The sequence below is a fragment of the Diachasma alloeum genome, unplaced genomic scaffold (genome assembly GCF_001412515.2).
Source record: "Diachasma alloeum isolate Michigan unplaced genomic scaffold, Dall2.0 Dall_scaffold_00447, whole genome shotgun sequence".
NCBI classification, from domain to species: domain Eukaryota; kingdom Metazoa; phylum Arthropoda; class Insecta; order Hymenoptera; family Braconidae; genus Diachasma; species Diachasma alloeum.
The window spans coordinates 67493-88975 of NW_021680586.1; the positions used below are offsets into that span (position 1 = coordinate 67493).

A 21483-nucleotide genomic window follows, 5' to 3' on the forward strand; every position below is an offset into this window, starting at 1 on the left:
ATTAAAGATCATTTCCAGCGGGATCATGTCAGGCGTTGGGAGAAAGTTGCGACCTGCAGACAAGCGAAACTGCTTATGAGAGGGCAACTAAGAGTTAGGACCAGAAAGCTTCTGGAGTTGCACAGAGGGGATCTGAGGGTAGCAGTAGGGCTCCTTACGGGTCATACAGCTCTCAGAGCTCATCTATTCAAGATGAAACTTGCAGAACAAGAAGACTGCAGACTGTGCGGAGGCGATAAGGAGGGCGTCATCTACATTTTATGTGAATGCCCCCTATTAGCACTCCGTCGCTATAAAATCTGGGGCTAGGCTTTCCTGAAACCAGAGGACTTACAACAAGCGGCTGTCACCAGCCTTATTAGCCTAGTGAGAAACACAGGGCTGGGGCTGTGTGACTGACCAAAACTAAGGCGGAAGTTACAAAAAATCGTATGGTTTAGGTGACTCTGGGCGCTTTAAGTGACCAGCCGCACTGTTTCTATTCTTCTAATTAATGAATAATACGATTTTTGGAAAAACAAAGGAGAACGTTAGAAAACATCTGTATGTAAAACTAGTATCAAATTGGGAGGGACGATGGGGTGTTGAGAGTTGGATATCGAAAACCAACTTTCATAGCAGTATTATCTTTGATAAGGATTTGGTAATAATTCAAATGAGTCGTACAAAAATTAAATTTAATAAGCCAATATACGTAGGTTTCAGTATTCTAGACATTTCTAAAACGTACATTTACGATTCTCACTGTAATTATGTAAAAAATACTTTTAAGGCAGAGCAAAACTATTATACACAGACACTGATAGACTTATTTATCATTTTAAAGTGGAGGATATTTATGAAATTATGAAAAATGATATCGATAAATTCGACACTTCAGATTATCCAATAAATAATGTATATAATACACCTCTAAACGGTAAGAAGAAATTAGGTTTAATGAAAGACGAGAATCATGGTAAAGTCATGACTGAGTTCGTGGGGCTTCGAGCGAAAATGTACAGCTTCAAAGTGGCTGGTGACGATCGCGAAAAATCGCGGGCCAAAGGAGTGAAAAAATCAACGTTGAAACATATCACATTTGAGGTCTATAAAGCCTGCTTGGACCAGCATAAAAATGTTCGGATATCGCAAGATATGATCAGATCCATCAAACATGATGTGTTCACGATTAATCAAACAAAACTAGCTCTGAGTTGGCACGATGATAAGCGCATTCTCCTGCCAAATACGACAGATACTGTGCCTTACGTATTCAAAAACAATTATATTGTAAATAACTTATAAATAAGATAATAAAGATATAAAAAGTTTTTTTCGAAAAAAATATTTCTTTATTCAATAAAATTCCTCATACACGTGTCTCCTTAATCCACCCAACGATTACACTACCGGTTCCATCTTCTTTTGTTACTAGAAAAAATAATAGTGCAATGAGCCAAATAACGAATATTCCCAGTGCTGTTGCTAAAAATAATATAGTAACGGATGATTGCTCATCTTTTTTACACTCACATAAAAACTCATCTAGTTGTATATAATATTGTGGGAGAAATTCAACGTATTTTTGCACCATCTGTGTAACATTGAGATTTCTAGCAGATATTCATTGCATCTCTCCATTCGCCTTCACATGAAAAATTAACCTCCTCTCTCTCGGGCACTGAGTAAAGCCAGTTCTTTTCAGTTTGTTTCCAATATACGGCAAAGGTAGAACTCAGTTTGATACTACAATTAGCAAGAGGTGAAAGTTGTCTACCAGTCATAAACATTGCAGCCTCACAAATTGGTTGAGACGTAGCATCATAACATAGGTACTTCAGTTTACAAATATACTCATGACCATCTGTGGTCAGGCATCCGGCAATGTCCTCGGAGTGTGCCAGGGGAGAATGACATTGGCTAAGCAGCAGGTAGTCCCGTCGAGGTTGAATGTACGCTGACCCCTGGCTGCAGCCAAACACTTGTGCTGTAGGATATGGATACATTTTGTACAATTCCTATGCTTTTGAGTCCAAAAGTAGGATTTTCAATATTACATCTAATTCCCCATCATCAAATCCAATCTTTACCTCAATTTTTCTAGTAAATCATCAGAACGTGGTTGTTCAATCGAGAGACAGAGAACCAATGACTGATCCTGTCTCATTGCAATGAAATTATTGACAGCACTTGCCAGTTTTGTATAAGTGAATAATTCAAAATGAATGACTTCTGCGTTTGCAGAATGTATAGGATCAATTATCGTTTCCAGAGAATACATGTATTTAGCCAGCTCGATTTCCAAACGTTTCGCCCAATATCGGATGCTATTGAGCATTCGATGATGAAGCAATGATGGGAATTGGCCCTCTTTTTGTGACTCTTTAATGAATTTGACGGCCTTCAAAAAATCTTTAACACAGGTTTCATTTTTATTTCCCAATTGATCGAGCTGATCATGTAGGTGATGTAATCCTATTTGAGCCATATGCGTGTGACAATCATTGATCGTTCGATTCAATATTTCCTCATAGTTGAGTTGGATTGCATTCAATGATCCGAAAAGAGTTTCTGAGATAATTCCAACATATCCAGAAGGTAGACATTTACTTTCCTCAGACACTGATTGATTCATGAAAAACAGTAATTGGTTCATGTATTTTTCTTCTTTTTGAATCCACCGCAACCGATTTTCACCACAAAGTACTGTCACGCATGTAATAGCTTCTCCATAATATTTACATGTATGATTCATATATTCTAGTTCATCTCGTGCGACGACTGGCCTTTGAGGAATTATTGTCTTCTAGTCAATGTGTGTTGCTAGCTTCCACTCAGCTGTCCAGTTAAATTACCCCTTAAGTCTCCTCCTATCACTTTCAAGTATTATTTCGAATGTCCTCTGATGTGATTAAGCCATTGTTGAATTTCCCTGGGTCTCCTATTCGTGTTTACTATTTCATACGCATCCTCCAATGACCTCAATAATCTTTGGTTGNTTCAGTTTACAAATATACTCATGACCATCTGTGGTCAGGCATCCGGCAATGTCCTCGGAGTGTGCCAGGGGAGAATGACATTGGCTAAGCAGCAGGTAGTCCCGTCGAGGTTGAATGTACGCTGACCCCTGGCTGCAGCCAAACACTTGTGCTGTAGGATATGGATACATTTTGTACAATTCCTATGCTTTTGAGTCCAAAAGTAGGATTTTCAATATTACATCTAATTCCCCATCATCAAATCCAATCTTTACCTCAATTTTTCTAGTAAATCATCAGAACGTGGTTGTTCAATCGAGAGACAGAGAACCAATGACTGATCCTGTCTCATTGCAATGAAATTATTGACAGCACTTGCCAGTTTTGTATAAGTGAATAATTCAAAATGAATGACTTCTGCGTTTGCAGAATGTATAGGATCAATTATCGTTTCCAGAGAATACATGTATTTAGCCAGCTCGATTTCCAAACGTTTCGCCCAATATCGGATGCTATTGAGCATTCGATGATGAAGCAATGATGGGAATTGGCCCTCTTTTTGTGACTCTTTAATGAATTTGACGGCCTTCAAAAAATCTTTAACACAGGTTTCATTTTTATTTCCCAATTGATCGAGCTGATCATGTAGGTGATGTAATCCTATTTGAGCCATATGCGTGTGACAATCATTGATCGTTCGATTCAATATTTCCTCATAGTTGAGTTGGATTGCATTCAATGATCCGAAAAGAGTTTCTGAGATAATTCCAACATATCCAGAAGGTAGACATTTACTTTCCTCAGACACTGATTGATTCATGAAAAACAGTAATTGGTTCATGTATTTTTCTTCTTTTTGAATCCACCGCAACCGATTTTCACCACAAAGTACTGTCACGCATGTAATAGCTTCTCCATAATATTTACATGTATGATTCATATATTCTAGTTCATCTCGTGCGACGACTGGCCTTTGAGGAATTATTGTCTTCTAGTCAATGTGTGTTGCTAGCTTCCACTCAGCTGTCCAGTTAAATTACCCCTTAAGTCTCCTCCTATCACTTTCAAGTATTATTTCGAATGTCCTCTGATGTGATTAAGCCATTGTTGAATTTCCCTGGGTCTCCTATTCGTGTTTACTATTTCATACGCATCCTCCAATGACCTCAATAATCTTTGGTTGGATTGGTTTTTCCATGAAGTGGTAAACATCAAAATACAGGAAATCTCAATATATACATAAATACCTTACATTTGCAGCCATCCCTTTCTTAAATAAATACTGACCCACCATTACAAATAACGGTTGTGAAAAGATACTATTTCCCCGGCGTAGAGTCCGATCTGACACCTCGGGAATCTCCTAATTAAAATAGTTTAAGTAAACCGATCAGTTAAAACCATTAAATTATCGTAAGAAATTTATTTAAATCGTATTTCTACGCGCCTACTCGAGTGCCAGAGCGAAGCAAATTAGACGGCGCGTGCGCCTAAAATATCGATCGGACCAGAGCCCGACGGGCAGCAACAAGTCGAAGGGCACTCTCGCTTGCGCGTTACCACGAGTTGTCACGCTGTATATTCGACTATTACGCACCATTATTCAATTACCGTTGTCTAGCAATCTCTGCTATATTTTCATTTATTTGAATATTAAATATTGTTTCATTGTATGTTCTGTATCGTTATTATTTGAGTGACCTCGATCAATTAGTACAATATACACCGTTGGAGATTACCGCAGAAAGTCGATTCCCGAGCTGTCGCATCATTCGTAAGTAATAAACTATTTCTGCTATCTCTCCTCTCGCCGATCATCACTCCAAGTGTTTTCCAATCGAACCTATTATTTTCATTTGATCGTTCTTTGTTGGTTTGTGTAAATCAACTGGCGCCCAACAGTTCAACAAATTATTAACCGAGCCCCGGCAATCTCAGACCCAAGGTCGCGCCGGGTGAGGGTTTTCAAAATTTTACATTTCATAATTGTTTCGATTGTTAAAAGAGGTTAACACGAAAACTCGTCTCATTTGGCGCCCAAGGTGGGGCAAGTTGGGAAAATTTTGTAAATTGATCGGTATTAAAATTTTGGGAATGAATTATTCAAGAAATTCCGTGCCGTACAGATTCGCATCGACAGCTCGATGCTTTGTTCGGGTGAGTCTATTGAAGCACGATCAAATGTAAACACAGAATAATCCCCTTTCGTTTCTCGTCGTCTGTTACGAGTTATGTCTCCATTAAATTATTTTGTATTGTGTATTATTTATCTTCAAGTGTAACTGTCGGGATGATAGACCCAATTACTCGTATTCAATGTTATAATCATTCAATGATTAGCAAAAATTAAAATTCGGGAATTAATTCTGTCGTACAACTAGATCTTGCTCTGTTGTGCGAAGGTTGACCGTCAATTATCATTTAATACTTAAAATCGTCCAACGATTAGATCTTGCTCTGTTGTCGGATGGTTAATTGTCAATTGAAATTTTCATAATAATCAATTTCGCAAAACCATGAGATATTGCTCCGTGGCTGGCGATCGTTAAAATTTAATCGATCAAAATTTACTATTATTCTTCCGGTCTGGTCGTGATCTTGTTCTGACCTCATCGTGAGAACCGGTTGAAAAACCATTCAAATTGTTCATTGAAATCGGGATCTACAGATTTCAGTCGGATCAATTGATCATATTGAATTCGTGCCAATGAAATTATTAACACGCGTAGATATTGTTCATGTGATTGACACTTGATCCACTTGGGTACCGACCGAGATATTGCTCCAATCATACCACGAGTTAAAATTGTTCGACAGTGGCTACGGCTATCCTCGTATTATTAAAATTAGGTGAATCCAGTCCTTTGTGAGGGGCTTGGATGGATTTCAACTTAATTAACAGAACAGAGTAAATATTGACATTGGCTGTCGAGTCCTAAGATCAAATTGTGGTTTCGAAATAGTATGTTCCGTTCTCCGCCGACGAGACCAGAGAACAGAAACCAACAAAATAAATTGCTAGAAGAAACATTAGGAACTCCTCAGAAACAACAAAGAATAGAAACCCCGATGCCACAAACCATGGGTTCGCGAGGTAGAGGGTATAGTCGTACTCCCACCCCTACGTCACAAGCTGAACTTGCAAGTGCACTAGCCGATTTAGAAAGAAGGACAGATGAGATAAACGATCGATTAACTATTTTCGATTCGGTTCAGTGAAGTGTGGAAGGAATTCAAGAACAATTGAGAGATATCCAGGACGTTAAACAGACAGTAATCCAAATAGAGGAGCGCTCAATTGGTCTTGAGACACTTAGGGATTCAGCGGGGGAAATGCAAGGACGTTTAACTAATCTAGAAGGAATGAAAGACACAATTGATCAAGTTCTCATTAGAATTACCGAATTGTCAGGGCCACTTGCTGATCCCACCGTCAATACTGAGGGTAGAGTCCCATTAGATCCATTAAATTCAAACACTGCTGACCCCGGGGACACACCTGAAGGGGAAGAAACTGACGGGGGACAGACGGGACAAAACAAACGTACCAACGAGTCCAATCCAATTCCCGGTCAAAATGGACCACCCAGATCCACCCAAAATTCCTCTACACAAAACAACGAATCACCTCACCAAAACCCTCAAAACCCTACCGACATCCCCTCACATCCTCAAAACTCCGGCACCGGGAACCCCAATAATTCAAATACACGACCACGAAGTGCCTTTGCCACTTTCCAAGGAACGAATGACGAGTCATCCCTTCCCACCTTCGGGAACGTGCCAGTAAATAGTGACGCACGTAGAGTTCACTTTCAAAATCAAGATCGAAACAGAGTTGACGAAAGTGAGGGCGAAAGCTTGGATACAGATAGAGAACGGGGAAGAGTACTCCCAAAATTTTTCAAAGTAAAGGTAGCTACTCCTCAAGCTAACGGTAGATTACGCGAGGAGGAAATTATTGTTACCGAAGAACAATATAAACGAATGGTCGAACAAGCAAATATACGCGGAGTTAGGGAAACAACACCTGATTCGCGACGCGATCGGAATTTTTGTCAACGCGAGAGTCGGGAGTCGAACCGTTACGATGAATCCAGAGAATTCAGTAGGAATAACAGAGACTCCGATTATGAGTATCGCCCAGAATGTCGTGATAGGCGATCCACAACGCCAGGGGCTCTGTCAGGTTACGGTAGCAATTCCGAAGATGAAGACCATTGCTTTCCCCGTAACAACTTCAGGCGACATCAAACACAACACGATGAGTACGATCGTAATGATCAGCGCGATCGATACAGTCGTTCACCTTCTTATTTAGACGATGATGATTATATTTCGCCTATAAAGGTGGGGCGCATTATTATTTCGTGGAAAATCTCATTCCCAGTAACAGAAATAGATCCTGATCAATTTTTGTTGTTATTAAAAGAGTGTTTGAGTTCGAGCGGTATTACTAGAGACACATTTGTACCCTTCTTCTCAAAGATTTTCGAAGGACCGTATAAGTCGTGGTATGTAGTTAACAAACAATCATGGCGGTCGTGGAAAGACTTTTCGCGGGCATTTCTCTGCGATTGGGGAGTGAAGAAAGCTGATTCTGATTTATTACAAGAAGTTTCAAATCTGAAAGTGGATAAAAGTGAGAGTCTAGCCGAATATACCTGTCGAGCTCGTTTTATTTTCGAACGTATGCAACAGCCACCGAGTTTCAAGAAACAACTCACTCAAATTCTAACGAAATTTAATCCACGCCTTGTTATGGAAGTCCTCAATCTGCGACACCGCAATTATCATGAATTCCTCAGTTACGTTAATACACGAAATTATCTATACAAGATTACGTCAGGGTCACAATTTGCACGATCAAAAACAAGACCAACTGACTTGAAATACACACAGAATCAGGTTGAATCTGATTGCGACGATGATGATTGCGATGGAGCACTGGGGGATGTGGGCGATTATGACGAAACATCTGGCGAACAAATCACTGATTTACAAGCCATTGAACAAAGGAATGCAGATAATTATAAAAAAAGTAATAAATTTCATCAAAACTCAAAGACCCTAGCTCGACAAAGACTCGAACTAAACCTTGATCGCTTTAATGGGACGGAAAAATCGAATAAGGCTGCGAACTCCCAGAACGATCAGGTCAGGTCAAACAGAGGAACATTTGATCAAAGTAAAATGTTCTGTTACAATTGCGGACGGTTCGGACACGCCACGGGCTATTGTACTGCCGATCGGGAGGTGGTGTGTCCTGCTTGCCGGCAATTGGGACATGACAATAAGAGTTGTCCCAAAAACTCGGGAAACGAGAAAAGCTCGCCGTAACTTCTCCTCTAGTTATCGGAACTACGGGCACGAAAGAGGACATTCATGTATTCCCCACGGTTCGAATCGATCAAATCAAAGATTTAGAAAAGGTAGAAACTGAATGCAAACTGAATGAACCCCAGTCTAATGAACAAAAATTATTCACACTGAATGTAATAGATGAAGATTCAGACGACTCGAACATGACGGACGATGGTTTTGAGTTCACGGAACATGTAGAGTGTCAAATCCATGATATACCACAACAAGACTTAACAATCCTGACGACCGACAGACAGGAAAATCCTCAAAATGGACCCAGTGCAGGAAAAGAAAACTTGACTACTTACGAGCACTGGAGACCCTTAGGTTTGCCGGCACACGAAATATATAAACTAGCACAACGTAGAGTCTATTGCAAAGGTGAAGGTCTCAAAGAACCGGTTCGAACTGCGAAAATCCCTGTTGAAATAACGATTTTTGGACAAAAAATCCGAGGAATAATCGACAGTGGCGCGGAGAGATCATTTTTGAGCGAAAAAGCCTATAATCGGGTCAAACATCTCCAAACAATAAAATTAAAAGAAGATGGATCATCTTCAGTGGGAGTACGTTTAGGTAATCAGTCATTAGTGAAGACTCTAGGCGGTGCGGGTTTTATTATCGATGTATAGGTACAATCAAACAACACTGAGCTCTGCATATCAGAGGAAGAGAAGACAACTTTTCCAGTGGAATCAACTGACTCGGTACAGACTGGTGAATTACTCGTAGCTAGTCTTGCCGAGAAAGATCCCCTGATTGAAAAGTCAACGACCCCAGTCAAACCTGACTCTTCATCAGAAGCATCCAGCCCTTCCCAGACCTCAGGTGAGACCTCGAGTGAAGTTTCTGTTGACTCATATACGTCAGCGGAAATGACTCTGACTGAAACGACTCCTGGAACAAGTTCAAAAGGAGCCGAAATCGAACAGCTTCTCACAGAGATAAGGAACTTGAAATATCCAGACTTACAGTCCACCCGACCGAAACACAGCAAAAGAGATCGAACAAGAAAATGGTCGAAGACAACGCCTTGCTAATCTCAAACATGCAGTGAAGACAGATAAAGTAACTGGCGTAGTATTGGCTAAAGTCAACGATCCAGACTCACAGCTGGCTCCATCGATCACTATTAAACCAGCTCCAATTAAAGGAATGCCTTCCTTCGCCGAAACCCTCCAAGAGCTGGGAGTATCGAACTTGATCAAAGCCCCAGGCAAACAGCAGCCTTTATACATGGTTGATGCGAGAATCATCAGCCTACCATTGCTCAAGGATTTGATCACAAAACGGGCAAAAGGATTACTGCAGGAAATGCTGAAGGACAAACCGCAGAGCGTTAATGTGGGTACCCAAACATACGTCACCCAGTGCCAGAAGCAGTACCATCGTGGATGCGTCAATTGCAGATCAGCCGCTCACCAATTCAAGGACTGCAACATCCCATTCCGTCCAGGGTTCTGCAAGATTTGTGGAGCAGAAAGATTTGATGAAGCAGACTGTCCTTTCCCAGACAGAGTTTAGCATGAACAAGCACTGGATAAATGCCCAGGGTGCTCACGACCCCTAGAACTATACTGCCCAGAATGTCCTGAGTGCAACATTCGCCACAAGGAACATGGAAAGTATCTCCGACTCACCTACGCCACCTGGCCAGAGCACTTGATCCCTGAGGACAATCGCTACATGATGGGAGCGGCAGGATCAAGCTTGAGAAGGAAAGGCATCACCAAATTTGATTATCCCAAGGACTACGAGAACCGCGTAAGAGCATTTCTGGTCTATGAGAAGGCTCTCCATGATGTAAAAGACCTTCAGATTCCACTGGCAGCCAGAGCAATGAAATTGACAGAAGAAAGACGTCAGCTCGCCTTCCAGGCACTTTTCACGCCTGAAGCAGACGAGAAACTCGATCGTATAATAGAAGAAAGACCTGAGCTTCCAGATGGGACGATCTTCTCGGCTATCAACTCAACCAAATACCAGAAGTAGAATGTCCTCGATCATCCGAGCAACGACATCCAGCCGAGGAGCCCAACGATCAACAACATTGTTTTCATTACTATTCCTCTTTATTATTATTACGTTAATTTGATCAACGATCATTGCAATTCATTAACATATCAAACATTTCTTTACCTCACTCAGCAGAGATCGTTTATTGCTCACATTAATTTCACTTTGTTGAATTTTCAAAATAATCTTTCTTTACCAAAACAGGTCGATCAAAAGAGCGACAGTTGTCATCTCGCTACTATACGCCAGGGTTCGAAGGGGAAGAATGTGAAAAGATAGTATTTCCCCGGCGTAGAGTCCGATCTGACACCTCGGGAATCTCCTAATTAAAATAGTTTAAGCAAACCGATCAGTTAAGACCATTAGATTATCGTAAGAAATTTATTTAAATCGCATTTCTACGCGCCTACTCGAGTGCCAGAGCGAAGCAAATTAGACGGCGCGTGCGCCTAAAATATCGATCGGACCAGAGCCCGACGGGCAGCAACAAGTCGAAGGGCACTCTCGCTTGCGCGTTACCACGAGTTGTCACGCTGTATATTTTACTATTACGCACCATTATTCAATTACCGTTGTCTAGCAATCTCTGCTATATTTTCATTTATTTGAATATTAAATGTTGTTTCATTGTATGTTCTGTATCGTTATTATTTGAGTGACCTCGATCAATTAGTACAATATAAACCGTTGGAGATTACTGCAGAGAGTCGATTCCCGAGCTGTCGCATCATTCGTAAGTAATAAACTATTTCTGCTGTCTCTCCTCTCGCCGATCATCACTCCAAGGTGCTTCCAATCGAACCTATTATTTTCATTTGATCGTTCTTTGTTGGTTTGTGTAAATCAACTGGTGCCCAACAGTTCAACAAATTATTAACCGAGCCCCGGCAACCTCTGACCCAAGGTCGCGCCGGGTGAGGGTTTTCAAAATTTTACATTTCATAATTGTTTCGATTGTTAAAAGAGGTTAACACGAAAACCCGTCTCACGGTTTTCCATGAAGAAGGTAAACACCAAGATACCGAAAATCTCAAGTTCGAGCATGTTTGAAAAACGTCATGTGGTCACCAGATGTGACACATCTAGAACCACTTCAAGAGGGGGAGGGGGGGAATCTGATAGGTCATAAATAAATCTGTTCAATCAAAAACGCTAATTATACCGTGAACTGTGAATTAATTCACTCTTACTCCCACCCACTCCCACGGGATAGATTGATCAGATCATCGATAGAGACCCTTGCAGTCTAAAACCGCAAATTAATTAATTAACCCGCGAATTAAACCGCGATTCCGCAGATGACACTGCGAATTACGTAATCAACCGTGGATTAACTATCCCTTCCACCCACCCGGCCCTCTCTTGGGGGTTCTTTGGCCCAACACCATGGATAAATTGATTAACCCGCGAATCAACCCGCGAGCCGCCAACTAATCAACCTTTTCACTCACCCCTTCATGGCAGTGGATTGACCAGGTAATTGATAGAGAGTCTCATTCGACAGAGAAAACCATCAATTAAATTCCTTAACCCGCGAATTAAACCGCGAAATAAAACCGCGACCCGCGAATCAGCCGCCCTGTGGTCGTGTCTCCACTAGACCGATGCGCCAGATCCTGCTAATAAATTGATAATTACTTAATTAATTAATAATTAAATCAATCAATAATTAATTAATTAGCGCGGATTAATTGACCCATCCATCTACCCAGCCCCTTGCGAGGGCCCTTTGGCCCCGTCTCCGCTAAAACGTTGCGCCAGAACCGCAAAGTAATTGCTTAACCCGCGAATCAAACCGCGACCCCGTAGATCTGACCGCGAATTACGCAATCAACCGCGGATTAATTAACTCTTTCACCCATCCGGTTCTCTCGTGGCAGGTTCTTTGGCCCAACACCGTGGATAAACCCGCGAATCAAACCGCAACCTGAGAAGTAATCAACCCTTTCAGCCACTCCCTCGTGGGAGGTGGATTGACAAGTCGTCAATAGAGCCCCATTTGATCGAAACAAACCGCGAATCAAATTAAGTTACCCGCTAATCAAACCGCGAATTAAATTGATTGACCCGCGAATTAAAACCGCGGATCCGCGAATTAATCAAGCACCCAAACACCCACTTTCATTTGACCCCCCTACTGGGCCCCAACGACCAGGTCTTCGCTAAAACGTTGACCCAGAATAGGCATTACTTAACTACTTTATGAGACAGATGAAAAAAAAGCGTTTTTTTTTGGAAAATTCAATAATTCCACGTAGAAAAATGATGGCATTTGATTCCTGCTCATGCAATCGATGCATCTTTATACAATTCGATTTTATGCGGATGCCAAGTAAAATCGTCTCAGCCGTTTTGTAGTTATCAAGACGGAAATTTCAAAAATTTCCGTTTTTTGTTCTAATGAACAGACAAATGGGAGTCGGTCGTGAAGTTATTGGTTCGACCCGTAATGGGTCACACCCAATTCCACCCACCCCTACCGGTCACACCCCAAAGAGCCAGTGCGCGAAGCGCGCGAGCGGACCTGATTTTTGTTTTTGGGGAAATATATAACCACTTGAGAACAAATCCTTTTGTTCTACTCTGGGAAAGAAAATACTCTTGTCAAGGAATCAATTTCTTGGGAGAAGAATTTATTTTTCGTGTCACGGGACCTGAAAATTAATATACACACCTCGCCATGGAAAACATATCACCCTCTCCCACGTGCACGTGGGGGACGGTGATCTGTTTTCCAAGGCTCGGGCATGTAATGTACTATTTGGCACTGCTGCTACGTTCACCTCGTGTCGAAAAGTGCCTTTTCGTTTACTTGTGAATGAAAAAGGCACAGTTCGGCCAGTCGTTGAACGTAACATCACTAGCAAAATAGTATATATTTCGATACGAGTGAGACGGAATTTTCACGAATGTGAAGTTGGCGCTCCGAGGCGAGTCTGAGGGCTGCCAATCACACGAGTTAAAAATTCTTGTCTCACATGTGGAGCAAAATTTTTTTTTCAAAATTCTTTTGTAGCTCAAAAATTGGAGGCTCTCACTGCTCTGCACACTGTTTTTAGCATTTTAAGCGTTTTCGGGTGAACGAACAATAAAAAAATTTTTTTTTGCACTAATTATTCGTTGTCAGATCTATATAATCGATCTTCAATGTATGAAAAGTCTCACTCCAATAACCGATGACTTTTAAAACTCATAGTAGTCTCCCTTTAAGGGAAAAAATCATTAACTAGACAAAATATAAACGAATGAGGTTTGAAATTTTTCATTCAAAATGAAGACTCACCTACAACACTCTTTATGAATGTATCCCTCCTCTGCTTGTCACCAACAAGTGCACTGTATTTTCTTCCACCCTCTCCCCATCCACCAACAGCCACCGCCGTCTTCAATCCCGGGAATTTCTTCTTTAAATTAGTGAACTCACTGAATCCACCCTTCTGAACATCCAATTCTGGATCCAGTACAAGGTACTCCCACGTGACATTGCTCACACCAATGAATGAGTAGATAACGTGAGTACAGAGATCTCCACGAACATCTTTAATTCCATAACTGCCCAGTCCAGGACGGTAAATCGCCCAATTACTGAAGTAACAAACTATTCTTGCCGGCTGCTCTGCACCTGAATTTAACATAAAGGAAAGATGAAAGTTCCAACAAATTTCATCCTTTTTGATTCTTTGTGACCCCTTTAAGCTAGAGTGGGAGTTCTGGAATCAAGGAAATATGCAGTCTGGACATTTTCAGTGGAAATTTGGGAAGATGGTATTCAATATTGTTAACCCTAGTCTGGTCACTAAACTCGACCCTGCAACTTGGTCATCTCCGCGGGGATTCGTCGCCGTGTTATTTAGGCTTTAGCGTTGTCGAATTCACTCTACACTCTCCGGGCGCGTTTAGCGAGTTTCCGGCAATGTCGCGTCATGAGCGATTTTATTTAACACGGGAAAAAATAATTCATCTGTTCAAAATAATTTGTTTTCTTTAGGAATTTTGGGAAATGTTATTTTAAAATCTACTATAATTTGTTAGACACTTCAATTGACAAAGTCAAATTTTTTTCAATTTTTCCGGTTAGCCAGTCAATTCTCATTAAAGAAAAACGACGCACGGCAGGGTTTGCCTCATAGGGTGACCAATCTAGGGTTAAAAGTAGCTGGATGAATAAAAGAATTTTATTGTGGAAAACAACAATTTTGCAAGACATTTTGGATTTTTGAATACATATTTGTGGGATAAATGGAGTGAAATCAGTCAAGTATATGGAGAAGACGTTCAGATAGCCCAGAATTACACCTGAAATCTAGTAATAGTGCAGGTTTTCTGTCATTTTCATCAGAGCTGTAGTTGCAAATAATTCAAATATAAATTGTAGTATGTTGGATATCTTTCTTACCGTAAGCCAACGCAATAAATGTGCAGAGCAGTGGGATCGCCAAGAGGGATTTGGTCATCATCATGATTGATCCTAAAAGTCGAAAGTCAATGCATGATAATCACAGAATTAACCCATAACGTGTAATTTCACATCTTCATCTCAATAAAAAACTGTCGTTACAGAAATATATTAGCATAACATGAAATTACCACCATAACATGGAAAATGAATTGATTCAAGGTCCAATCATTTTGCGGTGACTTGACACTTGTTCAAAAATTCCATGTGCCATTTACATCAGTTGATGTATAGGTATTGTTGCCAACCGGATAATAAAGATCGCGTACTTCATTCCAAAATTGAATTGTTGATAACAATCGAATAGTGAAGTGAAAAACGTAGCAAATTAATTTTTTCGCAGATAGTTCAATGTTGAATTATCTCGATAGTGTGAGATGTGAGGCGATGATGGCTGAAAACGTTGTTGCTTCTAATTATTCAGTTTGAAAGAGGTTTCTCTGTATTTCTTCTTAAAACTACGAGGTTGAGGGTATTCAGTAACTTCAACCATTGTTTTTCGTAATAGTATATTTCGCATCGAGTGCAACTGGGGTTGGCGAGCCGAAGGCGAGGCGTGCGAATCACACTCGTTGAAAACCCCAGTGGCACTAGGTGCGAACGATATTTTTCCGTAGTGACTTTCACTTTTGCCAGTTCAGGGAAGGGTCAATACCAATCCTCGGACTGGGAAAAGTGAAGGTCAGTACGGAAAAAATCATTTTCCGTATTTCAGGGAATGGAAAATGGGCAATAAATGCCGAAAATTTCCTTTTCTAGGAAAACGTGAAAAATAGCATATTGTGCACGAACGGAGGAAAACAGGAACCCGCGTGTTAACCGTAAACATTCTAACCCGCGTGTTAACCGTAATCTACACGCTCTCCACCGTGGATTATGGTTATTTACCATAAACCACGCGTGTGGATTACGGTAAACACGCAGGTTAGGCTATCCTGTTACCCTCTCTCGGCGCACAAGGTATTTTCCATCATAACTGCACGGTTAAGTTCGATTTTTCTGTGTAAATGAAAGGGAGGAATGTGGGTTATCATTTCAAGGATCTTCTAAAACAATAAAAATCCGAGGAATGAAATAAGCCACTTTTCTCCTGTCATTTGGGGAGGAAAATCGAACTTTCGATTGCCGGAAAAAAATTACGGAAAAAAAATCAAAATGAGTTGTTTCCATTATTGAAGACTCAGCTCCCATAGACAACTGACGAGCAATATATTTTCAGCCATAGAAATTTTTTTTTCTCATCACCGATACATTTACATTTACTGATTTCTTCTTAGTACACGGTTCTGAAGGATCACTGAACTCACGAGAGTCAAACTTGGGAGGAAATCTCCCGTTTGATATGATTATGAAGTACCTTGGGTTTTTTTGCTTCCGAGTAGAAGCTATCTTTTTTTTCTTCAATATTTTACACCGCTCTTACTCGGTTCTGAGTAAACAGCGAAATCTTATCAAGACTGAGACCATTTATCATTTGGCCGGGACTTCAAGTCACGTCAAGTACGGCTACGTTTATGTCCACCCTGGCCCAAGTCTTGGCGAAAACGCGGAGTTCAGATCCAAGGGTCTAGCCGGATAAGCATGGTGAATCTGCCCCCAGCGAATTTCAAGGCGGCAATTTTTTCACATATCACCACCCAAAAAAACCATTCTTTGTAAAATTTTAGATCATTATATCGATCCCCTGATTTTTTATCCTTTAAAAACTTTTTTTTCGATTTTTGGTTAGTACTTCAAAGCTAATTAAAAATCTGAAAAAATTCTGGAAAATCAAAAACATATCAAAATTGAAGGAACAAATTTTTAATTGATTTTTAATTGTTAAATAATATTTTTAATCGACGCTTCTTTCTTTTAAAAAATTATTCTCATAAGTAAAGATTTTTCTACAATTTTGACAAAAATTGACGAGATTCTAGCCTCAATTCCCCACATTTTGGGAGGAAGAAAGTTCGAATATTCCTGCAACACATTCAAAAAAAAAAAAACGTCAAGTTTTTGCATTTTTTCATGGAAATCCTTCCCTTAGTCATCTCTACAGGTCTGTTAATTGATTATTATATCTAATCTAGTATTGTCGTACATCATACTTTTGAAGGAGAGCAAGTGTTGGGCAAAATCGCTAGCGAAGCGTTAAAACCATTTGAGTTGACTGGGTTGTTAGCTGAGTTTCCAGACAATATCTTCGAATCTAAGAGAGATAGCGAAATTTTTGTAAAAATCTTTTTTGTAACTCTTGATCGGCTCTATAAAAAAGGTTATATAAAAAAAATGGCATCTGCATTAGATTCCGAGATATCAATTGAAAATTAATCAATTCCAAAATCGGCTTGAACCGTTTTGCTACTATGCTACTGAAGTAAAATACAAGTCCAATTTCAATTTGTACCAAATTTGAGTTCAAAAAGCTCCAAAGAAATTTTGGTAACGAACTATTTGTGACTCTCGATTAGCTCTATAAAAAAGGTTATGAGAAAACAATGGATATGCTGGGGTCAGCATAACTTTTTCCTTCGCTTTTAGGAGTGGGGAATACAGTTACAAGTGGTAATTACGTGGAGTGGGGGTACCCAGGGAAGTAAAATGTTATGCTGACTTTAGTATATCTGCGTTAGATTCCGAGATATTGATTGAAAACTGACCAATAATAAAATTGGCTTGAATCGTTTTACCGCTCCCCTATTGGAATGGAACGCAAATTATGATGGAACCCCGAAGCTAAGTAGATTCTTATGTAAATTTTCTTTTTCAACAAATTCAGGTTCAGGAAATTTCGAAGGAATCGAATGAATCAAACAATATGGTTCAATTAGAGGGCAAACATTGTCAATCAAATCCTTGATTCTCAGAAATTAATAATTTCAAATTATAGATTGATTTTTTCCATTAAAATTCCCAAGTTGGTTTCATACTTCTTTGTAAAAATCAGGCAAACTCAGAAAATGAGAGGAAGGAACCAGTGAAATGATCAGAATAGTTAAATTATCAGAAGTTTCAAATGGAAGGGATGAGCAAAATGATTGAAAGTATCGTATAGGCCAAAGTGAGCGCGATGAGCCATTGGATTAAATATATAATCAGAATAGTCAAATCTGAAATGACTCCTATCGAAGTCTTTCCTTGACATTTTGATTTTCCCAATTTTAATCAACTGACAAGTGGACGTTAATTTTACTTAGTTCCCTCATTTCCGATAATTGAATATTATTTTTACCCACTATTCACCAGGAGATGGTAAGGTTTTGATTACGAATTTAATAATATCAAATGTGTGTTTGATCTGCTCAATTCCCGTGACGATTTGCATAATACGCCCTATCCACAACCTGCCTGGCCTCTTCTCTTCTCGATTCAATTTCTCAGGAGTGAAAGATTTGTGGTATCTCTGTACTTTTGGAACCCGCCACGGATTTTTAATTTTATATATGAATTACCAGATCTTTCATGGTAGAGATTACACATGATGTTTGATGCTTTGTAACGAACATGTGGGGATGTCCGTTAGGAACACCACCGAGACCTGAACACAGCTACCCACGACAGGAAAAGTCTATCTGTGACCAATTAATTAGGGTGAGAGAGAGAGATTTTAGTTTTCCCACTCCGATGGAGAATTTTTGAGTTTAGTTTTCCCACTCCGATGGAGAATTTTTGAGTTTAGTTTTCCCATTTCGATGGACGATTTTGAGCTTAGTTTTTCCCATTTCGATGAAGGATTTTGAATCAAGTATTTCCCACTCCGATGGAGAATTTTGGGTTTAGAGTTCACCCTATGGGTGGAGATTTGAGGTCAAAGATTTTCCCCCTAATGAGGTGGGGACGATATATTTTTTTTGTGATCGATAACTGATTTTTGAGGGCCCATAGATTGATTGAGAAGAAGGGCCATATTTAGAGTCATCCGGTCTTTTTATGGGAGTAACCCTTTTATAACTCTCGCGGAAATCATATAAGCCTAATTGAAATATTAGCGCTCCATCAATTTAGTAGATATTACGGGGTAAAATGGGTATTCATTTAAGTTTTGGTGGAAGGTCACGTGCCATCAATTTAGTGGATATTACGGGGTAAAATGGGTATTCATTAAAGTTTTGGTGGAAGGCCACGTGGGGCAAGTGCAACCCTTGACCCCTGTGAATTGCCGGGTTGCCTTAGAGTTTTGGGGAGAAAATGTTAATTATATTAAATAAGGGTTATTAAGAATAAATTATTATTTTTGCCTCGTAAATCCCGGAGATCCGATCCGTGAGATGCGTCTTAAATCTTGAAGAATCGATCGAGCTTCCATCCGTTCGAAAATAATTAATGAAAATTGACGTAGTTGTGAATTAGCAATTTTACGCCCTTGATTTTTCCCGAATTAATTCGGTGGCTCCCTCGAGGCTTACACCTCTGAGAAGAAAACGTCTCCACCAATCAGAGCGCAGCGTGGTTGGTCGGAAGTCCCGAGGGCCCGGTGTGCCGCAGCACTGACCTCCGAAATCAGTTCCGCGTTGACCGTCCTCAATGAGTAGTCGCGTGTGAACTTCTGTGTGCCCACACAACGCAACTACGTAATCTGGATTATTGTGTGATTATTGGGAAGTTGCAAGGATCCAGGATGGTCCGGAAAGGAAAAAGGACCGTTAAACATAAAAAAACAGTGAGTTTTCTGGTATTTTTCCCCCTAATTTCGAGCCATTTTCGAATGGCGTCGTTTCCCCTTCATGGCGGTATCCCTCGCGTGGCCCTCAGCCACGTGCAGTGGTTGATCACCCCCTTTATTCATACTTGTTGGTCCGAATTTGGCATTTTTTTGGGGCATTATCCCTTATCCGTTTTTTTCGTTTTTATTCCGGTTTATCCCTATCATCATTTGAGATGACTTTGGGGTTCAGCGAGTGTGTTTGTCCAGGATTGGAATTCCTGTGTCTTTTCCTAGTCGAAATCTGACGATTTCCGACGTGGGCGATTTTCTTCTCCCTCGCTCCTATGGCGAGGAGTATCGCTAGTCTATCCTATGTAAAAATTGCGTAGAGTTTTTCCCTTCGCGGCACCCCGCTGACGCGCCTACGAGTGGTGGCTCTCGCTTTCCGTAAGTGTTCCGTCGTTTAAAATTCCCTCTGGAGGTAAATTAATGCAGAGAGGTCCCCAATGATCCCAAAATTATAATTGTGGTTTCATGGGCTTCGCTAGACCTTCCCGAGCAAATTGGCTTTGAGTTTCTGAAAATTGACTATACCGATTTTCCGCTACGGCGAGTTTAGTTTTAGCTAATTTTTATTTCCGTCCGCCGTACACTATGCGTGCATTGGTGAGTTCATTTTCGCGCTCTCTCACTCTCACGGGGATTCGCATACCTTTCCCCTCATTTCTCAACATTCTCAAGTATTTCGGGATTAATCGATAATTTTTCTTATACATTATGGTATGAGGGATTTGATGACCTCACTTGTGGTCGAGTTGATGGACAAAATATTATTTTTGTATTACATAGTACAATTCAGAGGATCATTTTCAATTTAATTTTATATTGCTATTTAATCAGTTATTGTTATGAATTTTTTTTTGTAAGACCAAAATGAAGGAAAAATCATGTAACTTAATAATTTTTTTTCAAATTTCAATAGTGAAACACGTAAGGACGATGTCGATTTCTTCTCTTTTTTTTTGTAGTTTTGACCACCCAATACCCGTCTCCACCTGAAATCCACCCCTCTCTCCACAACCTAGCACACTGAGCGAATCAAGGACCGTTACCTTTCCCCAGAAATTTAGTTTTCTCCCTTTTTTGAGTAAATATTTGAGGTTTTGGAATTAATTAGAATTGGTTTAGTAGATTCCTCCGGTTTGGTAATTCCGGCTAAAAATTACCTGGCGCCCATAGATTTTTGCATTTCGAATTTAACTAGATGAAGGGGAAGAAGAGCGAAGGTAATAGGCATTTTTAACCCCCATCCGAAAATGTCACATTACAGCTTATTCAACTGATTTCCTTGGAGCTTTCCGAATTCAATTTTGATAAAAATCTGAATTGAAATAGGACTTTTATTCTGACTCAGCATACCATCATACCTTGCGTTCCATTTCAGTAGCATAGCAGCAAAACGGTTCAAGCCAATTTTGGTACTGGTTAATTTTCAATGAATATCTCGGAATGTAAGACAGATATCAATTTTTTTCTCATAATCTTTCTTATAGAGCGAATCAAAAATTACAAAAAGGTCTGTTCGGAATGCAGCTTAAAATCTCCATATTAGTCACGGTCGACTAACTCGGCCATCTCCAAAAATCTCCGTGACCCCTCGGGTCAACGGACACAGGTCAGCGCGGCACCCGGAAGAGTCAGTCATCAGTAGTGTTCAAGTATCGTCACGATAATGATCTAGTGTATTCAGTCAATCAGTATTCTAAATTTAATATTTTGTTCAGTACATCAACTTGTTGATTAATTTCAGTCTAAATTCAGTGACTCAACTAATTAACAGTGAAAGACAATCATCAATTTAATTAGACATTCAACCATTAAAAACCAAAAAGTGAAATAATTTTGACAGGTGGTTCGATCCCACATAAATATAGTGTGATTTTTTATAATCCGCCTAAAATAATTTTCCCAACATCTCCCTCCACATTTTCATCCCACATCCACCCTAACCCTAGACATTCACCAAACAGTGGTCCTTCGAGCCGGATTGTGGGTGAAAA

The 21483-nt window shown here is 40.1% G+C and overlaps 1 protein-coding gene across 1 annotated transcript in view; it reads right to left on the reverse strand.

Annotated features, from left to right (window-relative positions):
- LOC107042404 (endochitinase) overlaps nt 1-21483 on the reverse strand; it is a 119752-nt gene that overhangs the window by 53750 nt on the left and 44519 nt on the right. The window contains exons 2-3 of the mRNA XM_015263436.1: nt 14737-14808; nt 13624-13962 (exon numbers count right to left, since the gene is read on the reverse strand). Of these exons, the coding sequence (XP_015118922.1) occupies nt 13624-13962; nt 14737-14800 (403 nt within the window). The 5' untranslated portion in view covers nt 14801-14808. The remainder of the gene's footprint in view (nt 1-13623; nt 13963-14736; nt 14809-21483) is intronic.